General features: G+C 39.1%; 1 protein-coding gene across 1 annotated transcript; it reads right to left on the bottom strand.

Moving 5' to 3' along the window:
* Positions 1-20,683: 20,683 nt before the first annotated feature.
* Positions 20,684-22,534, bottom strand: LOC131300386 (9-cis-epoxycarotenoid dioxygenase NCED6, chloroplastic). Its single transcript, XM_058326188.1, has one exon. It carries the CDS (start codon positions 22,506-22,508, stop codon positions 20,739-20,741), a length of 1,770 nt encoding a protein of 589 aa, XP_058182171.1. The 5' UTR covers positions 22,509-22,534; the 3' UTR covers positions 20,684-20,738.
* Between the last annotated feature and the right edge of the window lie 2,231 nt (positions 22,535-24,765).

The following is a 24,765-nucleotide window of genomic DNA, read 5'->3' as shown; positions in this document are numbered from 1 at the left end:
ATGAAATAAAATTACTACATGCAGATTTTATATGTCGCTTGGCATGATTAGTGCAACATTAGGTGCCACAGAACTACTAAGTCACGGTCGCCATACATATTAACCAATTTTAAGAATCAGATAGGGTTATATATATAGTCCGGATCGAATGAAGGATCCCGCACGGTGCTACCGTGCAGGACTCCTCTTTCCCGATCGAATTGCAACGATCTGAGCCGCTCAAAGTGATCAGAACGTGATTTTAAAGGTACTCGCTAGAAATCAGCAAAAAAAAATGATCAGGAAGGGCTTGATCCGAACAGTTTTTTATTGAACGGTTCAGTAAAAAAACTGCTCGGATCAAGCCCTCCCGATCATTTTTTTTGCTGATTTCTCGCGGGTACACTTAAAATCATGTTCTGCACACTTTGAGCGGCTTGGATCGTCGCAATTCGATCGGGAAAAGGGAGTCCCGCACCGTAAGACAGTAAGGAATCCTTTATAGGATCCAGACTATATATATATATATATACACACACACGCTCGCGCGCGTTGTTCTTCAAAATACATCATTTTAGCACACATGGAGTAGAATAAATCAAATCTACCATGCTAGCGTAGGAGGTAGTATCTTGTCCCCCCTTGTGGTGGCCAGAGTTCAAGCCTCACGAGGGGCAGGGTTTGGGATTTTAGGGCTATGAATAGCCTCTGAGCCTTCCGTTCACAAACATCCCACTAATTGGGCAAACTATAAAATATGGCAAAAAAGAATAAGTAGAATAAATCAAATTGAGAGAGTATGCAAATAGTGGAATTCGGAAGAGTAATCTTACCTGCAAGAATGAGATGTGTGTGAAGAGCACTATATTCCTCCTCTCTTGAAGATTTAACCGGAGTGTATAATTTCATAAGATTCAATCCAAACGCTCATAAGCATTCTGCCTCGATGTTCATGGCCGCCAGAAAGATTAATTGAAATAGTTAAGAACTGAATTACCCAACAAACATAAGAAATATGTATAACTCAATAACATGTATATCAGTGTATTTATATGGTGGTAGCACGAGCAAATAGACGTAATGCCAAACATAAATTTCCTTCCCCTCTCTCTCTCTCTCTCTCTCTCTCTCTCTCTCTCTCTCTCATCAACACCTGATTATTAATATTTTCTTAATTTTGTAACGGTAAAATTATACAGATGACAATTGATGAAATAATATCGAATATCTATTTTTATTACGAAATATTCCAGCATATCTACGCATTCAATTGTACATTATGTTAATTTATGGAGTGATATTCTCTCTTTCTTTATTGTTCGCGTGCAATATCATGAATATTCTCCATTGATCATCGCTTTCATCTTAATTAGTGGTGTTCTCACTGTTTCATTTACCATTTTAAACCCACTACACGTGATGTGTTATCTTTAACGTGTGTATGCGAAGAGAAAATCGTGTTTTTGTTCAATAATTTTTTTTAATTAAAGAACTCATTTAGATTTTTAATTCAATGTGAAGAAATTGCAAAAAATAATGCACGGAAGTGACACTTATTTAGGAACATAGAGACGTATTACGTACAAAAAATTGCACTGTCTTTCTTGTTTGAAAATTGCATCTCTTTCGTAAGAGACTTATTTAGGATCAGAGGGAGTATTATGTAAAAAAAAATATACTCATGCACCCGCACTTCCATACACAAACCTAATTCATGAAAATATAACTTAAGGGTCCGTTTGATTAGCTAGATAATGGTAGAAAATGTAATAAAAAGAAATTTTTTTTTTTTTGTGTTCACTTAACAAGAATCTTCTAGAGAGTGGTAGAAAGCAAATTTTTTCATACAACCCTCTAAAGTTATAGAGCTTGCCTAATTTTTTCTCATAAAAAGTGTAGAAAAATTTATTTTCTTGCAAGGATCAACAATAACTACTTTGACTTCCTTATTTTCTTGCAAAAATTTCATCATAATCAAACAGATGCGAGGGAAAAAAAATACATTCTTTTTTTCTTTAATTTCTTTTCTTTCACTTTCTATTATATTTTTCTCTCTAATCAAACAGACTCTAAATAAATGTCAAGAATTATACAAAGTGAAATTCATTATTCATGGAACAAAAATTATTCGAAACAACGGGATTGGACAGGGGATCACTGGGATCCGAGCGATCGAAAGAAGAATTGTGTTGCGTCAATGGGATTTCGTCAATGTCAAGAAGAGTGGGATTTTCGTCCAAAATGATAATAGCTTCGGTAAATGAAAATCGTCGTCAAATTCGTCAAGAGTTTGGAACCATGGCCGATGCTGAATCGGCCATAGTTCGGTGAACCTAGGCCCTCTCTATGGCTGGTTGCGGCGCCTGGCGGGGCGAGACCCAGTGCCGCTGCCGTAGGGAGATTGGTTTGTGCGATGTTTGAGGAAGAGTTTTGGTGGTTTGAGAGGGAGACAGTGGGCGATGTGTGTGTGTATTCGAGTGACAACGTTTGAAATTTCTGGTATGAGGAAAACAACGCAGGAGGCTTATTACCGTTTTTATTAGGCAAAACATATAGTTGTTGTCCGTTGGGATTTTGTTTTTGTCGAATGCGTGCGACTGTTGAGGATACGATCTCAATCTCCCTCCAAGAAACTTTTATATACCCCGAATATAGGAGGGATGGTGGTGTCCCCCTTTGGTCTGTTTTCAATTTTCCGGCTAGGAGTGTAACGACCCTGATTTTTGGTAAATAAAAATTTCGTTAAATATTTAAATTTTATTTTAACTACTTGGATTTGCTACTAAAAATTTCTTTTTAATTTTTATAATCCGTCATAATTAGATTTGAAACTTATAAAATTATATCTTTCACGCCGAGCAATCTAGTCATTTTCTAAAGACAAGTATGCTTGTAGAAGCACTCGTATTTTTTTTTCTAGTGAGTTAAAATAAAATCTTTAAATTATATTTCTTGGCTAGAAATCCTACTTGGCAAGTAGAATTAGCATCCAACCGATTAGTTGGTGGAACCGGACCACCGATTCACCTAGTTACAATTTCCTAATCCTAGATGGACCTTTTTGACCGTCTTTGAGCCTTTTGAACCCCCGAACCCTAATTGAACCATTAGACTATAGGAGTAATCATTTTATTCCTATGTTTAGTCATTTCACTTTACCTAGCATCATTACTCACCCTACCTATTGGATAATAAAGGCAAGGGAAAACTTTAACCTTTGGTCCATAATTGTTAGGGAAAATATTATCCCTTGGACAATAGATTTCCATGACTAGTCATATCAAATTATTACCAATATCCATTTACCCCTTGGTCCATAATTGTTAGGGAAATTTTTGTCCCTTGGTTATTAGACCTTTGACTTGCCTAAATGCATGACAAGACAAGTCATACAAGAATCCCATCATTTTGCTTCAACCTTAGACTTGCCATAATGAGAACCTAGATTTGACTAGTCATTCAAGCTCATACTTACCTTCTTTAACCAATGGTTAATAAATGCTAGGAGAATTTTTGACCATTGGTTAATAGCAATTAAGTTGCCAATAAAGCCTTGATTTGACAATACAAAATCATGGGCTAAGGAATATCATCATTTTACTTCCAAGACTAGTTAACCTAACCATGCATGCATGCAACCCTAAGATTTTAGCCTTAAACCTAATAATCCTAGACTTACTTTCCTAGACACTCATATATATACTTGTACACATATATATATAGACCAAGAGAGAGAGAGAGAGAACCGTGAGAGAGAGGGAGAGAGAGAGGCCGAAAGTGAGAGAGTGAGATGGAGTGTGTGCATGAGTTTTGATTACTTACACAAGCAACCTTTATAGCCTTAAGCCTATTTTTTTGACTACATGCCAACCCATTCTAGTCTTCCAAAGTACAAAGCTAGGCCATGATTATATTCCTTCTTGCAAGCAACCTCCCCATAGACTTGACAAGTCCAAAACCCTTCATGATGACCTAAAGATTTGGCCAACAAATGGAAGTGACAACTCATGGAAGACTTGGCATGCTTTCAAGCTTGATTGGACATGACAATGGAGCAAATCCATGGGAGGAAGGAGAGAAGGGGGGGGCCGGCCATAGAGGAGGAAGGAGAAGCTCAAGTGTTGGCTATAAATAGCACCCCATGCCTTCCATTCAACTCACACCTTCACTTCTTGCTCCCACTTCTCTCTAGAAACCATTTCTGTTTTTCCAGGCAGCTTACTGCCCTCCACGAATCTCCATTTTTCTCCTGCTTAAAGTAGTTTTTAGAACCAACTCCCTTCGAGAAAGTTGTAGAGCACTTCGAAACCTTCAAGTTAGACCCAAGAACCATCCCAATCGGTGAAGAAATGACAAAGATATTGGCATCCGAAGTTCAGTAAAAATCTCGGATTTCCATTTCCAGACAGCATACTGTCTCTGCCTTTATCACCATTTTTCTCCTACCTAAAGTAGTTTCTAGGATCAACTTCCTTCACGAAAGTCGTAGAGCACTTCGAGAGCTTCAACTTCGACCCAAGAACGATCGTATTCGGCCAAATATTGACCAAGTTACTGCCATCCAAAGTTCGGTCCAGATTTGCAAGTTTCACCGCTTGTAGAAAATCTTCCAACTAGCTTATTCGGCCCCGACTAGTTTCGGATCAAGGTAGATTAATCTCTACTCATTTTCCCTAGTATAACTTTAGTTATTTTGCTTATGATAAGGCAAGTTAAAGTATTAGGAATAAATAGCAAGCTCGTTTTACAAAATCTTGAAATGACATTACGATCATGTAGATTTTCTCTACTCACTTCCCTAAGTATACGTAGAACCCTAATCCAATAACTCTACGTATAGTATAAAATCTACGTTAGAGAGTAGCATGTTCTTGATTCAAAGTATCAATATCGTAGATAAGATTATCTATTGTTTGGTTTCAAGTAAATAAGCTTATCGTTTAAAATGCATGATTGTCAATAAGTTTATCTCACTAATGGAGGTATGAACATGTTGGATAAATGACTTTGTCTTAAATAAACATATGTTGTATTGAATTTCTCAAAAAGTAAGATATAACGATTTTCGAAAGATAAGATTTCAACGCTTGATTTGAAGTATTCATATTTTGATCTTTTCGAGCATGCTTAGCAATATAGAATTGGATGATCTTGTTAGATTACAATGAATGATTTATGGTTGCGTATGTGAAAAGTCCTACCGCGGAGTCTATGCATGAGAACGAGACACGAAAATCGAGAAAATAGAAACATGACACCTAGGGTGTGGTTAACAAGAAAAATGTGTTTCGAAGGAGGAAATATTTTTGAAACTACATAATGACCGATTTTGATGGCATTATGTGAGATGTGTGTGTGTGAATGTGTGCCAATGGGAACCCGGGACGGCGGAACCATTGTGAGGATACTCGGGAACCCGGAACGGCGGAACCGAGGTTGGGTGTGTGGCTTGGTTATCCGCGGAGAGGAGCCAATGCAAATGTGTGCCAATGGGAACCCGGGACGGCGGAACCATTGTGAGGATACTCGGGAACCCGGAACGGCGGAACCGAGGTTGGGTGTGTTAAAAACGGATTTTTGAAAATGTTGATTTGGTGATGAAAAGTGAAAATGGAGACACGGTCTACGATGAGTTGCGTAGGAGAAACACAGAAAAAAAAAACATGGACACCAACGATATTTGAATAGTGAATGTGGATGTGTGATTGTTACTATTCGTCGTATATGATTTACTGTTTGTAAGTTATGAGTTAGTGGGAAGGGTTTACTCTATTGAGCGTTGTAGCTCACGGTGTTGCCTTTTTGGTGACCCTGACATATTATATGGGTGGCGACGCCGGTATAATGTGTCAGATTTCTTAGATGAACAGGATAAGATGTACACCGTGGAAGCTTTTGGAGCAGAGGAGCTTGCTAGGATGGAAGAGCAAGCAAAGTAGTATTAGGAACCCTAGTTTCCTTCCTTGTTGAATAAATGTACCTTTTCCTTATGATGTATTTATGATGTAATAATGAGCCAGACTCTCTTTATTATATAATAAATGCCTCATTTAACGTACCCAAAATTGGGGGCGTTACAACTTGGTATCAGAGCTTTAGGTTCAAAACCTCGGCCATGGGTAGAATGGGTAGAACCATGAGATAGTTTGACCGTTGCACAAACGTGAATTGAGTTTAAGTTTACCGTCCCAAATTGGGTGGAATTCTGTCAAAACAATCTCCGGATTGAAGCAAGGCACAGAATTGGCAGTACGGCCGAGCTGGGAATTCCCGAACAATTGGATGATGACTTAAATCAAGAATCGAATGTGGGACTTAGAAACTCGAAAATATTTTTTTTGGTATTAGTAAACCTTGCGGCTCGTTCTTGAAATAAATATTTTTCACACCTCTTAAACGACGAGAGCGGAACCTGGCACCGAGTGCCGAGCACAACCCCATTAGGCGCGGCAAACCGCACCCTCCCTAACCTTCAAATTTCAACCTCCAAAATTCAAATTTCAAACTTCAAATTTAAATTTTCAATCTTTCCCTCCACAACACCCCTTTTCCGTCCCCTATATATACCCCACCACCACTTCCATCTCATCATCTCCCTCACCATCATAACTCCTCCAAATCTCCATCCTATCCTATCAAACCGAACCGAACCAAGCCGAGCCATGGCAACCCGACGACGAGGATTTCCGGAAGACGCCATATTCCGAGAAATGGAGCGAGCCGAAATAACCATAACAATCCAAACCTTATGGTTGCAACTCTTCGCCCTCATTATATTCTGTGCGTAGTCACAATAGGCATGCCACGGTGGTTCGCCGTGAATAACCGTCTCAACACCTTCTGGTACGGGACTCTCGTCGTGGCCGTCGCACTCGCCGCAGTCATAAAGGAGTACGAACGTCAGTTGCGCCAAGCTTACAACGAAAGATGGTAGAGAATCTCGAGGATGGGCGAGACCCGAACCCAACGACGCCATTTAGACATATATTAGGCCGATTGTAATCCTTCGGGATGTAGGATGTTAAGGATTAAGATCGTGTTCAACTTGTATTAGGAATCTTGTTCTAATCTATTTGTTTTATAGTAGAACTCTATGTTTATGTTTGTAATTCTATGCTTATGTTGTATGATGTTCTTATCTATGAAAAACCTGCTTTACTTTTAAAAGAGTACCGTTGCATACTATGTTATTAAGCTACTTTTGACTTTTGAAAGATAGACCATTTGCAAAAGAAAATTTGTTTTAGTAAAAACCCCTTTCAATTTTCCCTCGTAGATAGTGAATACGCGCCACGGATTTGGATACGATAACGGAAGACCCTTTAAAACGCAAAATAGGTCTAACTAAGCTATTGTAATCATTCTTAGCACTAACCAATCCTAGGCCTAAGCAGCCGAAACAATAGCCAAATTCAAATTGCATCCTATTCCATTGCTGCTTTGAAAATTCGTTCGCGTTTCAAAATCTCAATGGTCCTTTCTCACCTCATAGCCCTTTCACTAGGAGTAAGAACCTTGCGATTTCGAGTTACGCGCTGTTAGGAAACTAGATTGTGAATAACTCCCTTCTAACACTAAAAAGGAAGGACTACGAGAACAAGTCAAGATGCCAGCACCAACGGTGAGGCCACCACCGCAAGCAACAAGGGTGACACTGATGCAGAAGTTAAAAGAACATCCCAACGCAACGTCTGAAGCCAACAAGATCAACCAATACTCCTAGAGCTTCCATTCTAACCTCTAAACATCGCGAGATTCCTTAGAATCGTAAACCGACAAAGGAAGGCGTGAAACTATTCAAGGGCTGCGGACGCTAACCACTTGTACCGGACGCAAACCGGGAACACTGAGGTCGAAAAGTTCGTTTAAATTGGGAATGCTCGAAGGGAACGACAATTACGTTTGCAAGCTAAATCCTAGTAGGAAGTATATACCAATCGACTAGTTATATCCGTACTATTTCCTAACTACATTACTTCTCTCAAATCTCTATTTGAAATCAACATCCTTGTGAAGGAAACCCTCATTGTTTCAAGTAATGAAATCATTCATTTTTACTCCTTACGACACTTATTGATAAGAGTGGCGTAATCTTGGGTATCTTTTGTGACCCGACCTAATTGGCCAAGCGATGCACCCTATGGTGTTACTAATCCTAACTATTATCATTTAGAACCTTTCACTATCCCTCGAATTTTTCGTAACTCTTGATTTTTGAACCTCGAGAATCATAGCAACCATTTTCTTCTGATACAACTTTTATTGACACTTTCGATAATGATCGGCAATGTCATTTCGCAATAACTAAGATTTGATGATTGGTCCATTCCATCATTGATAACTATTCCATTTCGTTCGTAATCAATAAATTCAGATCATCTCTTGATGATATTCAAATCATTTCGGAAAAACTCCTTGTTTCATTCTTATGGTACGATCATTCAAATTTGTTTGAAACTAATCTCCTTAGGAGATGGGTACCCTTCCTTGAACTAACCAGGTGTCATCAATTCCTTATCAAAAGCTTGCGCTACTTGAGGGCAGCTTAACTCAGTCATTCCCGTTCCGACATCTTGGATTATCTTGGATTTATAAAATTTTGTTTTCAAGATAGCCGTACCTCTGAAATTATTGCCAGAAGTCGATGCCGCCCAGGTTTATTTTCCCGTGACTGCATAGGTTCTTTCAATGCGCTTGCTAAAATATCTGAGCTTTTAGAATATAGTAGGACTTGCTTGCAGATGTTCGATTTCCCCCTGAATGAGGATGGAGTACTTACGCTTTACGATAATGAAGCGATTCTGCCCAACCGATCCGTTGTTTCCTAGTTAGAAATGGGTTTAATATCGTTAGGTGGGAAGCATGCTGATTTGATAGGGACGTGATAAGAAAATGCTTGTGGGATACGAGTCCGCATGATGATTTGGTAGAAGTTTGGCATTTGGCGTTGGTATCTACGATGGAAACTTCATCAAAGGCGTACTACGAGGCAAATTGGTCGATGACTGAAGCAACTTCAACCCCGTCTTGTTAAGCAAGTGATGAGGCTTAATTTGATTAACAAAACATGCAGAAGATTGTGAGAGATGCTTGAAATGCTGTCGTCTTACTTCGAGATACTTCTAGGACCTGCCGGAGCCTTAGACAGTAGCCGTGTGATGCCAAAGCATTTTGTGGGTTGCCAGAGTATTCGAATCTTGATTAGATCGCTGATTGGCTTAAAACATACCTATAGGGTCCTTCCTGATTTTGCAGGGGTATTTCTTTCATTCCTTGACATCACCCCTCTCCGTTCAGTCATAAGTTGAAATCCTAATTTTCGAGCCTGATCAACACTGCAAGGGTACCTATACCCATGTAGCGTATTCTATCCTCTTTCAATCGAGAATCTACCCTTGGAATGAGAAGGTTTTTCCTAAACTGTTTATCACTGCATACCTAGAAACTGAACCCATAGGATCGCTGTTGAACCTGTTATCACTTCAGGAGGAAGAATAGCTGTCAACCTAGTCTATGAAGGTTACGTGATGGAGATATCCTCAAATGACGAAGGTGATCACCTCAATATCACGCTATTGGTGGTGACCTGCTCCTATTTTAAGGGGGATAGACGATGATTCCAAGACCAGTAAAGCGACGAAATCTGATCCGTAGTCATGCACCAATTTCGAGGACGAAATTATTTTAAGGGGGATAGTTTGTAACGACCCTGATTTTTGGTAAATAAAAATTTCGTTAAATATTTAAATTTTATTTTAACTACTTGGATTTGCTACTAAAAATTTCTTTTTAATTTTTATAATCCGTCATAATTAGATTTGAAACTTATAAAATTATATCTTTCACGCCGAGCAATCTAGTCATTTTCTAAAGACAAGTATGCTTGTAGAAGCACTCGTATTTTTTTTTCTAGTGAGTTAAAATAAAATCTTTAAATTATATTTCTTGGCTAGAAATCCTACTTGGCAAGTAGAATTAGCATCCAACCGATTAGTTGGTGGAACCGGACCACCGATTCACCTAGTTACAATTTCCTAATCCTAGATGGACCTTTTTGACCGTCTTTGAGCCTTTTGAACCCCCGAACCCTAATTGAACCATTAGACTATAGGAGTAATCATTTTATTCCTATGTTTAGTCATTTCACTTTACCTAGCATCATTACTCACCCTACCTATTGGATAATAAAGGCAAGGGAAAACTTTAACCTTTGGTCCATAATTGTTAGGGAAAATATTATCCCTTGGACAATAGATTTCCATGACTAGTCATATCAAATTATTACCAATATCCATTTACCCCTTGGTCCATAATTGTTAGGGAAATTTTTGTCCCTTGGTTATTAGACCTTTGACTTGCCTAAATGCATGACAAGACAAGTCATACAAGAATCCCATCATTTTGCTTCAACCTTAGACTTGCCATAATGAGAACCTAGATTTGACTAGTCATTCAAGCTCATACTTACCTTCTTTAACCAATGGTTAATAAATGCTAGGAGAATTTTTGACCATTGGTTAATAGCAATTAAGTTGCCAATAAAGCCTTGATTTGACAATACAAAATCATGGGCTAAGGAATATCATCATTTTACTTCCAAGACTAGTTAACCTAACCATGCATGCATGCAACCCTAAGATTTTAGCCTTAAACCTAATAATCCTAGACTTACTTTCCTAGACACTCATATATATACTTGTACACATATATATATAGACCAAGAGAGAGAGAGAGAGAACCGTGAGAGAGAGGGAGAGAGAGAGGCCGAAAGTGAGAGAGTGAGATGGAGTGTGTGCATGAGTTTTGATTACTTACACAAGCAACCTTTATAGCCTTAAGCCTATTTTTTTGACTACATGCCAACCCATTCTAGTCTTCCAAAGTACAAAGCTAGGCCATGATTATATTCCTTCTTGCAAGCAACCTCCCCATAGACTTGACAAGTCCAAAACCCTTCATGATGACCTAAAGATTTGGCCAACAAATGGAAGTGACAACTCATGGAAGACTTGGCATGCTTTCAAGCTTGATTGGACATGACAATGGAGCAAATCCATGGGAGGAAGGAGAGAAGGGGGGGGCCGGCCATAGAGGAGGAAGGAGAAGCTCAAGTGTTGGCTATAAATAGCACCCCATGCCTTCCATTCAACTCACACCTTCACTTCTTGCTCCCACTTCTCTCTAGAAACCATTTCTGTTTTTCCAGGCAGCTTACTGCCCTCCACGAATCTCCATTTTTCTCCTGCTTAAAGTAGTTTTTAGAACCAACTCCCTTCGAGAAAGTTGTAGAGCACTTCGAAACCTTCAAGTTAGACCCAAGAACCATCCCAATCGGTGAAGAAATGACAAAGATATTGGCATCCGAAGTTCAGTAAAAATCTCGGATTTCCATTTCCAGACAGCATACTGTCTCTGCCTTTATCACCATTTTTCTCCTACCTAAAGTAGTTTCTAGGATCAACTTCCTTCACGAAAGTCGTAGAGCACTTCGAGAGCTTCAACTTCGACCCAAGAACGATCGTATTCGGCCAAATATTGACCAAGTTACTGCCATCCAAAGTTCGGTCCAGATTTGCAAGTTTCACCGCTTGTAGAAAATCTTCCAACTAGCTTATTCGGCCCCGACTAGTTTCGGATCAAGGTAGATTAATCTCTACTCATTTTCCCTAGTATAACTTTAGTTATTTTGCTTATGATAAGGCAAGTTAAAGTATTAGGAATAAATAGCAAGCTCGTTTTACAAAATCTTGAAATGACATTACGATCATGTAGATTTTCTCTACTCACTTCCCTAAGTATACGTAGAACCCTAATCCAATAACTCTACGTATAGTATAAAATCTACGTTAGAGAGTAGCATGTTCTTGATTCAAAGTATCAATATCGTAGATAAGATTATCTATTGTTTGGTTTCAAGTAAATAAGCTTATCGTTTAAAATGCATGATTGTCAATAAGTTTATCTCACTAATGGAGGTATGAACATGTTGGATAAATGACTTTGTCTTAAATAAACATATGTTGTATTGAATTTCTCAAAAAGTAAGATATAACGATTTTCGAAAGATAAGATTTCAACGCTTGATTTGAAGTATTCATATTTTGATCTTTTCGAGCATGCTTAGCAATATAGAATTGGATGATCTTGTTAGATTACAATGAATGATTTATGGTTGCGTATGTGAAAAGTCCTACCGCGGAGTCTATGCATGAGAACGAGACACGAAAATCGAGAAAATAGAAACATGACACCTAGGGTGTGGTTAACAAGAAAAATGTGTTTCGAAGGAGGAAATATTTTTGAAACTACATAATGACCGATTTTGATGGCATTATGTGAGATGTGTGTGTGTGAATGTGTGCCAATGGGAACCCGGGACGGCGGAACCATTGTGAGGATACTCGGGAACCCGGAACGGCGGAACCGAGGTTGGGTGTGTGGCTTGGTTATCCGCGGAGAGGAGCCAATGCAAATGTGTGCCAATGGGAACCCGGGACGGCGGAACCATTGTGAGGATACTCGGGAACCCGGAACGGCGGAACCGAGGTTGGGTGTGTTAAAAACGGATTTTTGAAAATGTTGATTTGGTGATGAAAAGTGAAAATGGAGACACGGTCTACGATGAGTTGCGTAGGAGAAACACAGAAAAAAAAAACATGGACACCAACGATATTTGAATAGTGAATGTGGATGTGTGATTGTTACTATTCGTCGTATATGATTTACTGTTTGTAAGTTATGAGTTAGTGGGAAGGGTTTACTCTATTGAGCGTTGTAGCTCACGGTGTTGCCTTTTTGGTGACCCTGACATATTATATGGGTGGCGACGCCGGTATAATGTGTCAGATTTCTTAGATGAACAGGATAAGATGTACACCGTGGAAGCTTTTGGAGCAGAGGAGCTTGCTAGGATGGAAGAGCAAGCAAAGTAGTATTAGGAACCCTAGTTTCCTTCCTTGTTGAATAAATGTACCTTTTCCTTATGATGTATTTATGATGTAATAATGAGCCAGACTCTCTTTATTATATAATAAATGCCTCATTTAACGTACCCAAAATTGGGGGCGTTACAAGGAGGTTTTGCATGCCCTAAGCTAATGGAAGTGTTTTTTTTTTTTTTTGAGTTTTTGTATTGTTAAATTCACGTCAAGTTTTAGTAGATCAATCATTCGTCTTGTGAGAGAAATCTTCAACATGAATATACGAAAAACAAAGTTCACTTAAAACGACAATACTAGACCGTCTTATAATCCTTTTTGTTTGTTTTTTTCTGAATTCTTTTTAACTTCATGTCATATTTTTTTCCCCCTTATTTCTCTCGTTAGACAATTGAATCTTCTCACCCATGACAGCAGTCCACTGCGTTGATTCTGCACCATTGATAGCATTCGGATATGTACCGGCTCTTGAGCCTCGATATCATCTGTCACGCTAAGTGCATAGACAACGAGATTAGCCTAGCCATATCTCCGATTACATCAAATTTGTCTCCTCACTCCGCTGTTCACGTTGTAACCCTGTTGGCAACCTCATTTGAGGCCTTTTGAACCTCTCGATCAAGCTCCGCCTGCTTGGTAGCACCATGCCATGATCTTTTCCAGTGTCGGTAGTCTCCGGTCTTGGGTGCGTTTCACCATCGTAGACTCGTTAATCACTTTCCTTCTAACAAAACATGTTAAGGTGCATCCGTACACCATAGCCGGTACCTTTCGTGTCATCTTCATGTATCGCAGAATTATGCACTTCCTTGCCCTTGGCTCAAACTTTCTGGCATTAACGTTAGTGTAAGCAGGGCAACCAAATAATCTTACATTCTATTGCTAAGTTGTTCATGGAAACCTATTTCCCAAGAAACAACTTGTATATATTCACAGCTTCTGCCCAGAACATCTTGGATCATAAGACAGCGTTACAGAGTATACACCGTAACACCAAGCCTTTTCTAACATATGTTCATCCGTTCTGCAAATCCATTTCCACTAACAAAAAAGTTTTTACCAACTCAACAACTTTTTCACTCATATATCCATAAAAAACTTAATCACTACCGAAAATACCTAACAACTTTTCAACTACAAATTTTTTTCTACAAATTTTTCTCTACCGAAAACACCCCCTTAGTGTTGCAGAACTCGTTTAAATGGATCTCTTCTAAACAATTGTCAATTCTAAGGCATTTAATAGGTGAACCCGCTTGCTTCTTGATCATAACCTTTTCATTGCTCAAATTTGACAAGGACTTCATCCTTTGTGGCTTTGTGCTTGAGAATATAGATGCAACTTTTCCTCCAAAATATATGACTGATAATATAATCCACTTAAAAGATAACAATTAGAGAAATGATTTTAACACTTTCATTTTATCCATTGGCACTCTCTTTTTTGTTTTTATTCACGTAAAAGTACCAAATTATCCTTGATATGAAACAAAGGACTCAAGAATCGATGGTAATTTATTAAATTCACATGAATAAAAGACTAGCTTGTATAGTTTCAACTTTCAAGTGGGCTACGAAGCTATAGGTTAGAGCCGAAGTCTACCTCGTGGCAGGGGGAATAATGGGCCGAATGGTCTAGGAAGAAGCCCAAACCACTTGGGCCCATTTGATGAGTTCAGTGTCACGTGGATGCTTAGGTGGCATTCCTTAGAGCAATTATTCAGTGCCCCTAGAGCACCAATTAGCGGTGCTCCAAGCTTTTCTTCACCACATTTGTGAGTTTCAAATACTCTGTGATGGAATCCGCACAAATGTACGGTGGAAACAGAGTTTGGGACACCATGTAGCCAATGAGCATTGAATTATTTTTCTATTTCTCATCCATGTTGTCCAGGGGACAATCCGAACGGATGTATATGTGGTCGCAGGGACATTGAATAAATATTTTTATACATTTAGCATAATTATACGAGTGTCATATATATATTTAATATACGCAGTTGTCTACATCTCGAGAACTTTTGTTGTGCGGTTGATAAATAGTTTGTCTATTTTGAACACTTATTTCTTGATATATTTTTTTTGAACGACGAAAAATGAATTATTATTAATAGAGAGAATTAGAGAAAGGAGTATAATATATTGAGAACAAGAAAAGATAGCATCACAAGGTGTGAGTAACTCCCAACTATGTTTGTACCTTATTCCATGATAATCATATGCTATTCAAGTCTAATGATTGACAAGTTATCAACCCAACATAAAAGCCAAGTAAAAAAGAACTCCCAATTGTCAATTGGATCAGACAAGATAGCTAGGTACAGAAGCATGATGCTTCACCAAAAAGATTTCCCAATCAGCACCATAGTCAACTTCCATACCAGGTATGCCTTGAAAAAGTAGTACAGCAGAGTACTCCGATCAATCAATGTAGCATGGTCATGATAACGTAGTATCCAATTAAATGTAGCATGGTCATGATAACGTAGTCTCCAATTAAATCCACTCAGTGCTGTAAGTGGATAGCCCATGAGCCCCCAAATCCATCAATTCATAGCAAAAGACAGCAAAGCAATTACATCTGCTTCCAGATCAGCATTTGATTGTAGTTCACCAGGCTTGAAGTCAGCAAAACAAGACTGCTGAATATATATAATTACCACAACGTCTATCCGCAAAGACCAGCAGTAGCTGAAGCTTGTATAAACAGGCTGAAACATTGTGTTGCCAAACAGGTACGTTTCGAAAGATCCCCCATTAGTGGTAGTAAGCAACAGAGAACCCCAACATCAATCCATTGAACAAAGCTGACACAAAGACACCCCAAAGACACCAAAACACCCCGAAAGCCAACTCAAAGCCCCTAAAACTAAAAACCAAAAAAGCACAAGACACCACCCCAAAAGCCCAATGAGAACCAAGACCAAGACCAACAAAAGAAAACAGGAAAGAACCCCAAACCCAACAACAAAAGCAGACACAACCAGCTTACACAGAAAAGAACCCCCCCCCCCCCCCCCCCCCCCAAAAAAAAAAAAGAGACAAACAGCACAAAAACAACCAAACACTCAAAAACACCCACAACCCCAAGAAGCATAGCCACCCCATAACTACGAGGCTTGAATTATGCTTCTCAACTTGTACAAAAAGTCGTTGATGGGGTAGTCGGTATAGTCCCCTTTGCTTTTGACCTAGAGAACATTTCTTAGCTTTATTAAGTCCACCGTCTCTTTCCAGTTTAGTGCCTTGCTCTGAAATAAGTGCTCATTCCTCATTTTCCACAATGACCAGAGAACTGCAAAGGGAATGCAGTCCTAAATGAATTTGACCTTTGGTTTCTGTTTATAGCTTTGCCACCAATTGAGAAGATCAGCAAAAGAATGTGGCATCACCCATTATATACCCCACCAATCCAGAATCTCACACCACACATTCCTTACTGGTGTACAAATCAATAATGAGTGATCAATCGATTCAATGGTTTCACCACAGAAATTGAAGAGTGCATGATGCATGTTGATGATGGAGGATACCAATCATAAGCAAAAAGTCACCAGTTTTTATTTTACCAAGTTGAGCCATCCAAATCAGATGAAATACCTTTTCAGCAGAGTCGTTAGCAATGTTTTGTTGGCAGTTGAATAACTTGTACATAGAGGAGACTGTGAAGGCCTTGCTTTTGCTTGTGTCCCATGCAAGATGATCAGGTGCCTTGCTTTTGATTCTTTTATTTTTAACTGTCATGGAGAAGCATGCATCTTCAAAAAGTCATTAGGAAAATCATCTCTTTCATTCTACAAATTTGCCAATGTCAATGTGAAATATACTTTTAAGAATTTTGTTTAAGATTTTATACTTATTTTTCTACAAATGCATGTCCTAATTTAGCATAATCTTATTGGGGTTAACTTAAAAAATAAAGTTTTACGATTATAATTAATAAAGTATTCCCACTAAGCTACATTCCTACATTGCCCGTCCCTGAACTTAGTGTTTTCATTTTTTTCCCCCAATTTGAGTGGGACTAAATGTTTATTTGAAGGGTCTAGAAAGCGAAAAGAAAAGTCCCCATCATTTTTGGACTCAGGAGCCAGATCTAGGGTTCTAGATCTGGATCTTAGTTGAGGCGTTGTCTTTGCGTTGTGATGCTTTCTCTTAGCCTTTCATCTGTACTATCCTTTCCTCTTCTATTAATAAAATTCTTCTTCGCTGTTCAAAAAAAAAAAAAAGGGATCTGGTTTCTTGGAACCAGTTCAGCGGCGACAGTGGCAGTGTCTGCAGATGCTTCAACCTTCAGTCTGCAATGGGAACGAACTCAGGTTGGTGCAGCGGATCCATCCAGGAGGGAGAGTTTGCTCTATGTCTATATCTAGCCACTCCATACTTGGCCACTCTAACCCCCTTCACGAGTGTGATCGACGGGTCCGATTTTGGCGTCTTGGCTCTAGGCGGCTTTTTTGGTTTTGTTTTGTTTGTTGTTTCTGTATTTTAGGACCGATAGTATCCGCTTTTATTGTACTATTTTCTTATATATAATATCTGGATTTTCTGGTTGGTAAAAAAAAAAAGTATTGGTTCCTATAGTCTGGTTCAGTTTTGGCAATTTGTGGGCCTTTCCGAAGCCCACAACAGATTCTATTCTTGTTCAGATGTTTCATGATCAGAGTTTTGTCTGTTTCAGTTTCCCCGTATGTCTTGGGGTATTTGGTGTATGGGTTATAGGTTTTCAATTATGTTGTTTTGGTTGGTGTCTTACCAACTTCCTCTTCCTTTGGTAGCAGGTGGCAGATGAATATCCTCGGTTTAGGGGCCAACATAGTTGGGATGTAGGTCGGTGGTTGTGATGCCTATTTCTCCTGTTTCCTTTTAATCTTTGTAACTTCGGTTCGTTGATTAATAAAATTTCTTCTTTGCTGATCAAAAAATAAAAAAATAATCGAAACCGTTTACTTTTTACAGCTCGTCGAGAAGAATGATCACGTCAAAAATCACATTAATTAGATACCATTTGATATAACTTCGATACACATAAATATTGTAAAAAAAAGTGTACACCCATGGAACACATTTATCTGAAGCTTAAAGCATTTAAAAATTCTATCGAACGATATTCAATCAAAGTGATTTTTGGCGTGATCAATTTTCTTGGCGAGCTCTTAAAGTGAAGAGTTTCGATCATTGTTGTGGGTCCGGAAAGAGCCTGCAAATGGCCAAAACTGAACTAGACTAGAGGGAACCAATACTAACAAGGTTGGTGGACAAAATGGGTGATGCATGGAACGAAAACTTGTGAGAATTTGTGGAAGATCTATAATACGAACAAGGTTAGAGGACTTTCAGGATAATTTAAACCCAACATTTTGTCTTATACCCATTTTTTTTTAATAATTAGATGTCCAGACCAGTTTACGCGCACCTCGACTAATTAGTCATAATTCCACTGTCCAGAAGCAGGGGCAAACTTAAAAGCCAGAGCATGGACTGGCCCCAAAGTAGTTAATAGCACCTGAGAGGATTTCGAACCTAAAACCTTAGGATCGACGAAGGATCGAGCAAACCCCTAAGTCTTACGCCTTAACCATCAAGCCAATCTCTTGGGGCTTAAAATTGTGTATGCGCCTCGCTTAAAGGTGCAGGAGCAAATGCTCTATATTAATTGGCTTCATATGAGTTGATAACACCTAAGAAAGTTTCAAGCCTGAAATCTTTGGAGGGAGCAAACCCTTAAATGCTAAAGCTTTGAGCCTTTGACCACAAGGCTCTTTTCTTGGGATTTAATATATTGTCTACCCATTATAAGGCATGGTATAAATTAGGTTGACTAAGTAATAGGATCGATTAGCTAATTTCCTGTTATGATTGCTTCATACGCACGATGATAAGATGCAAGCACTAATCACAGTAATTAGTCGCTTAATAATTGGTTTAGTGGTTTTATTATTTTGTTGTCACTATGAGGGGTAGGGAATGCTTTACCACTGTTATATCCGAAGTTAGTAAGTTCTTACTCAAAATGATTGATTTATTTTGAATTTTGGAGCCATAATTTTGGAGCTATAAGATAGTACTATTCGATACTATTTGTAAGAGATTTTTACTATTGTTTCAAAGGATGGAAAAATAAGGGAGGAATTCAGCCCCAAATAATTGACCTAATTACAGTTATAGGATCCCGATAAAAATGTTCTATTAACTCTTGTAGGGTCATTTCCATACGCAGATGATTGAATCTCCTATAGTGGATGATGAAATTAATTGCAGAGGCTTAACTAAGGTAGGAGTCATTCCAATGACCGTCAAACCATTCATACCCCAATAGGCATTCGAAAAAATAAGACCACAATTTAGCACACTATTGTGTGATAGTTGGTCACAAGACAAAACCCATGAGACAAAAACAAAGTGGTAGACCCAACTTGTACGCCACCACAAGCAATCATTATCATCGTGATACTTTCACACACAACGGTAATAATTTCTTCTATTCAAGGTTGACAAAAGTTCCTTGGGGGCCATTCGATAAAATTGGAACATTAACAAAAAAAGGTCCACTTTCAGGTTTATGGAAGAAAAGGTCCACCTTAAATCGCATCGAAATGTTATCAACTCTAATTTTATGCAGTAGAATTTAAATCCGCAATTTAGCACATGATGCAATTTTGTTATCATTGTAGGAGTGAAATAAAAACCGAAAAAACGAAACAAACGATTGATCTTGTTCGAACTTTTCCGAGTATTAATAATGGTCTATTTTGTTATCATTGCAATTAATAATGATCTAAGATGCGATGGCATTTGCACCCTAAATTGCATTTTGAGCATATTTACTCTTTAATTGCAATTAATAATTTAGGGTGCAAATGCAATTTAGACCATTATTAATTGCAAAGATAACAAAATAGACCATATTTACTCTTTAATTGGAAACAACTACAGTATATTGTCTTATCAACTATATTGTCTTACCAAATACGGAAAAATGAAGAAGAACAAAAAGTGCTAAAAGAAAGAGTGCTTGTGGAAACGGGGTCTAAGCCCCGATGGAATGCAGTATAAAGGAGGAGATGAAGTAATCCGGGGGAGGAGTTGATGGGATGTTTTTGCCTTGGTTTGGCATACAAAAGCACATCCGGACTAAATCATCTCAAGTCACTGTTGGGACTAAATAATCCGGTTCGGGAGGTGTTATGTATGGTCTGCTTTGAGGCAGTACATAATTAGTCCAGGGGGATGAGGAGATAATTAGTCCAGGCGGATGAGGCCCGCCTCATCCCCCCACCCCCAATCTCACTCCTCAATTTCAATTACAAAACCACCTTATTCCTCATTTTATCGTTTATTAGTATTATTTTATTCTCCCTTTTTAATATCTTATCCAAACTAACTACTTTTTATTTATTTATCTACCCTCTATAATAGTCACATCAATGCAGACCCACCCACTATAAATAATACTCTATACTATCTTATCCCTTCCATAAATAAAACCCCCCAAACTCATCTAGCATACAATTCGGCCGTTAATTCTTCCACTAAACTGGGTGGTATTGGCATGTCAAGAACGGACGTGAACTATGAAGTTTGATAGGGTCCATGAACACTTTTCATGAAAGTGTTTATGGACTCTTAACATTTCTCGTGAGAAATGTTAAGAAATCTGGACATTAATTTCTCTTTCAGATCAACAAAAACACTCACCGATAATGAGGAAAATTACCATGCGTAAACTATAGAAGTAGTTCAAGCTAAGCAGCTATAATAACATTAATATGAACGTACAGACCTATACTATTACAAATACGTACATTAAACGAAGCGAACTTAACAATTACGGAGCACCTGCTTGTTTAAATCATGTGCACTAACAAATGTGCCATGAAAACCATAGGGCACTCTACTCGGCAGCCTCACCGAAGCCACCTGCTTCATGTTCGAAGCCTTCAGTATCACCAACTCCGAAACCTCTCTCCTCTCGTCTCTCACAAAACTCATCAAAAACCCTTCATATTCGTCTCCGCCCACGTCCCCCGCCGGCACAAAACACGGCTCGCCTCCGAACCTCAGATCGCCGTACACGAACTTGGTCACTTGCCCGTTGCCCAAGTTGACCTTGGCAATACCGGAACACTTTGGCCACGGTTCCGCTATTGCCAAGTAAGCGAACTGGGTTTTTCGGCCCAGTCGCTGCTTGTTCACTTGTCCGGCCTCTAAATTCAGGTTTGCGACAATGACTCTTCGGGTTGACGTGCCTGTCGTCACATTGAGTCGGATCTCGGTTAATTCGCTCCTGATCGGGTCATCGGTTCGGTTGAAAATTGAATCGGGCGGGGTCATGCACGACCCGATTACCACAATAACCGGATCGCCTTCTTCGGTTTTTTCCTCCCATGCGTTCCATAAGTGAAAGCAGAAACAATTAGGTACATCAACCCACTTAATTCGTGACTCGTCCGTATCATTTTTGGGCAAAATCCCGAACCGGGAAATCTTTCCCGGGTCATGCATAACGGGCGACCTGCCCCCGATCATCTCGGATAACTTGAACACCACTTGCTGATCCGGGATGATCACGTGGCTTTCCGTTATGGCAAAGTCATGAATCATAGTTGGCTGTTGGAGGGAAATCGTTACATCACGTGACTTTTTCCCGCACGTGCCGAATTTGAAGTACCTAAGGTAAGGCCTTTTCAGCACGTTGTAGCTTAGCCCATAGAGATCACCTGTAACCGGGTCCACCTTAGGATGGGCAATCATGGACCCTTCAAGCTGCCCATCGAAATCGAACCGTCCGATCGTCTCGAGATCACCATCATCCGTGATGCGGACGTGGTAGGGGAGATCATCCTCTGACATGGCCAAAAGCCGACCATTAAAATACACCAACCCGGCATTAGCCAAGCCGGTGCCTCGGGACGGGTCCACCAGGCCAATACAAGCCCGAGCCGATAACAGTGCGAGCCGCGCCAAGCCGAGATGGCCGTGCAGCTCGCCGATCGGTTTGGGAAAAATCGGCCTACCCAATGCGGCTTCCTGTCGAAGCCGGCTTGTGCGAGTGAAGCGGCAAGAGTAGCTGGCTCCCTCCCCGAACAACCCCAAACTAACGGCGTGAATCATGCCGTCACCGTCAAACAGGTGGTGCCCGTTGATTGGCTCAAACATTGGGTTGGCACCGTTTCTTAAGTAGACCCCACGCAGACCATCCGGGACGCCGCCGACCACTTCGAGACCGTGCTGAACCGGGCATTCTTGGACCGGAGCGAAGTTCCCTTCCAGCTGAGCTGTCCGGTTCAGCTCGGGTTTCTTTTCTAGTTTCGAGGTAAGTGATTTTTCGACCGTGTCTAGGGCCGAGGCTGCTAATTTTTGAAGTGGGTTCAGCTTAGGTGGGTGTGGGCGGATGGGCTCTATCACGGCCCCTGCTGGCTGTCTGGTCAAGGGGTGGTGGTTGTGATCTGGTGGTGGAATGAGTTTGTGTGGGAGAGACTTCTTTGAAGGGTTGATGAGCATTTTGCATGTGATTGGGGGTCTTGTTTTGGGTTGAGTTTCGAGTTTAGAGGGTGGTACGGTGGTCGAGAAGAAGTGGCAGGCTTGCATGGTTGGAATGAGAGAGAGAGAGAGAGAGAGAGAGAGAGAGAGGGAGAGAGAGAGAGAGAGTGTACAAGAAGGGAAACAGATTGTATAATGCTAGAAGAAACAAGAGTATGGTACTATGGTCCTAGTGGTGGTATATAAAGCTGAAAAAGTGCAAGTCAAAGTGGGGCAATTGAAAAGGGCGGTCCAGGTGGCATTACCAAAAGATGACACGTAACTCGAAATACTCTCTCCATCTCAAATTCTTTGTCCGATCCTCAAAATAAAGTGTTAAAAATAATACAATTTTTCCAATAAAAAATTCAAACTTTTTTCACAAATTAAAAATACTCGTTGATATCTAGTAAGTTGTTGAAAATTTTTTAATTTTTTCTTACAAAAATTGTATTATTTTTAACACTCTGTTTTGCGGATCGGACAAAGAATTTGGGACAGAGGGAGTATATTATAAGGCCTTGTTCCACCAAGTTTTTTTTGGGGACTTTTTCTTGATTTGACTTTTTTCAAAAAAAATCATGTTTGTTAGTTTTTGGTCTAATTTTAGTGAATTATTGCTTTGTTTCGAGAGGAATTAGGACTTTTACTCAAATATTTTTAGAAATATCCAATTAAGGTTCAAAAGATAGTTTTTGGGTTTTTAGGCTTTATCTTGGATATTTTCAAAAATATTTGGGTAAGTCATAATTTTTTACTTTTCTGATTTGTCTTTACTCAATAATTTACAAAAGATAGGCACAAATATAACAAATACGGGAAAAAAATAAAATAAGTACAAAACGAAAAAAAAAAACCCTAAAAAAACTTGATGGAACAAAGCCTAATGTTGTTTTAGGTTTTATTTAAAACGATTATTTTGATACCTGACAAAATTTCCTGTAAATATCACCTTCGGTGGGGATGCTAATTGAGCCAATATATTACAAGCCGAACACAACATTAGTTAGGCTTGGCTCTAATTCTTTTTACACCTAGTTAGGCTCGGCTCAAGTTTGAGAATTTTTGGCAATAATTGTTAAGGCTTGGCTCGAGCTTGAAAGTTTTTGACACTAATTGTTCAAGCTCGGCTAACATTTAAACTTTTGTAATTCTAATAAACTTGACTTAGCTCGTGAAATGTGTAAATCAACCTCAAGCTTTCAAGTCCATGTTAATCTTGTGAAGTTCCTGCTGAAGTATTGATGAAAGCTGGGGAAAAAAAGTTGTATACTCCATATACCTAGTACACGTACACAAGTAGTAGATTTGTCAGAAAAGCAATTTTTGTCCTTCACAATACTCATTTCATCGCGAAATTTTTCGGTGCAGTGTGGATATATCCCACGCAGCATATTTGGATTGTCCAATACATTTTTGGATGGCTCGAATTGAAATCCTCTCTTTCCTCTTACTCCAACACTTTCTTTCTCTTTTTTCTCTCAACAAATCCGAGCTATCCAAAACGCAATGGACAGCTCAGATTTGCCAAACAGGCACCACGTGGCACCACCCGACACTGATTTTTTTCCCATTTTATCATTTTTACATATTCTATGAGGAGTGAAATGGACTTGAATGCACACTGCCACCTGCCAAGGATGGATGCACACTGCCAACTGCTAAGGATGGATGCACTCTTGACCCTAAAAAAACCCAGCCAGAATAAGGTGATGGGTAGCTCCATTTTTTCTCGCTAAACTCTATAAATTGCTCCATGGAATATTTTTGTAGGATGTAATGAAGCCCTACATTTCTATAACTCGCTAAAGGAGGGATCAAATTAATTTTCACTCAATCTAGGGATGCGATTTCTAGTTGGATGTGTCATCAGGAATCACATTCTTATTTTTTTTCGAAACGTGGAAATTATGAAAGTATAGCATCACTTTCCTGATGTAGATGCTTCCAAACGTCGAAATCATGGAATTATGGCATCACATTTTCATTCCTCAAAATTTCTGCCATCCAAACTCAAGGGCGAAGCTATGTTTAAAATTTTTATTTCATATATACCTGATTTTGAATATTTTTTTTATAATTATTCATGTATAGCTACTTATAATCATAATAATTTTGGTTTGATTTGATAAAAAATTGATTATCTTACATTCTCATTTCTCAATTTTTTTCATAAATAAAAAATAAACATGTGATAATTGAAGTAGTCTAAAGAACAAAACAAAATGATTGGTATACTTTAACTGCATTAGGCTGGAATCATTTAAATGAACAAAATGTAATATATTGGAAAACAAAAATTTTGTCATATAATAAGTATATGTTC

The sequence above is a fragment of the Rhododendron vialii genome, chromosome 9a (genome assembly GCF_030253575.1).
Source record: "Rhododendron vialii isolate Sample 1 chromosome 9a, ASM3025357v1".
Classification (NCBI taxonomy): domain Eukaryota; kingdom Viridiplantae; phylum Streptophyta; class Magnoliopsida; order Ericales; family Ericaceae; genus Rhododendron; species Rhododendron vialii.
The sequence above is the reverse complement of the archived record's forward strand: the minus strand, read 5'-3'. Positions and strand labels throughout refer to the sequence as shown.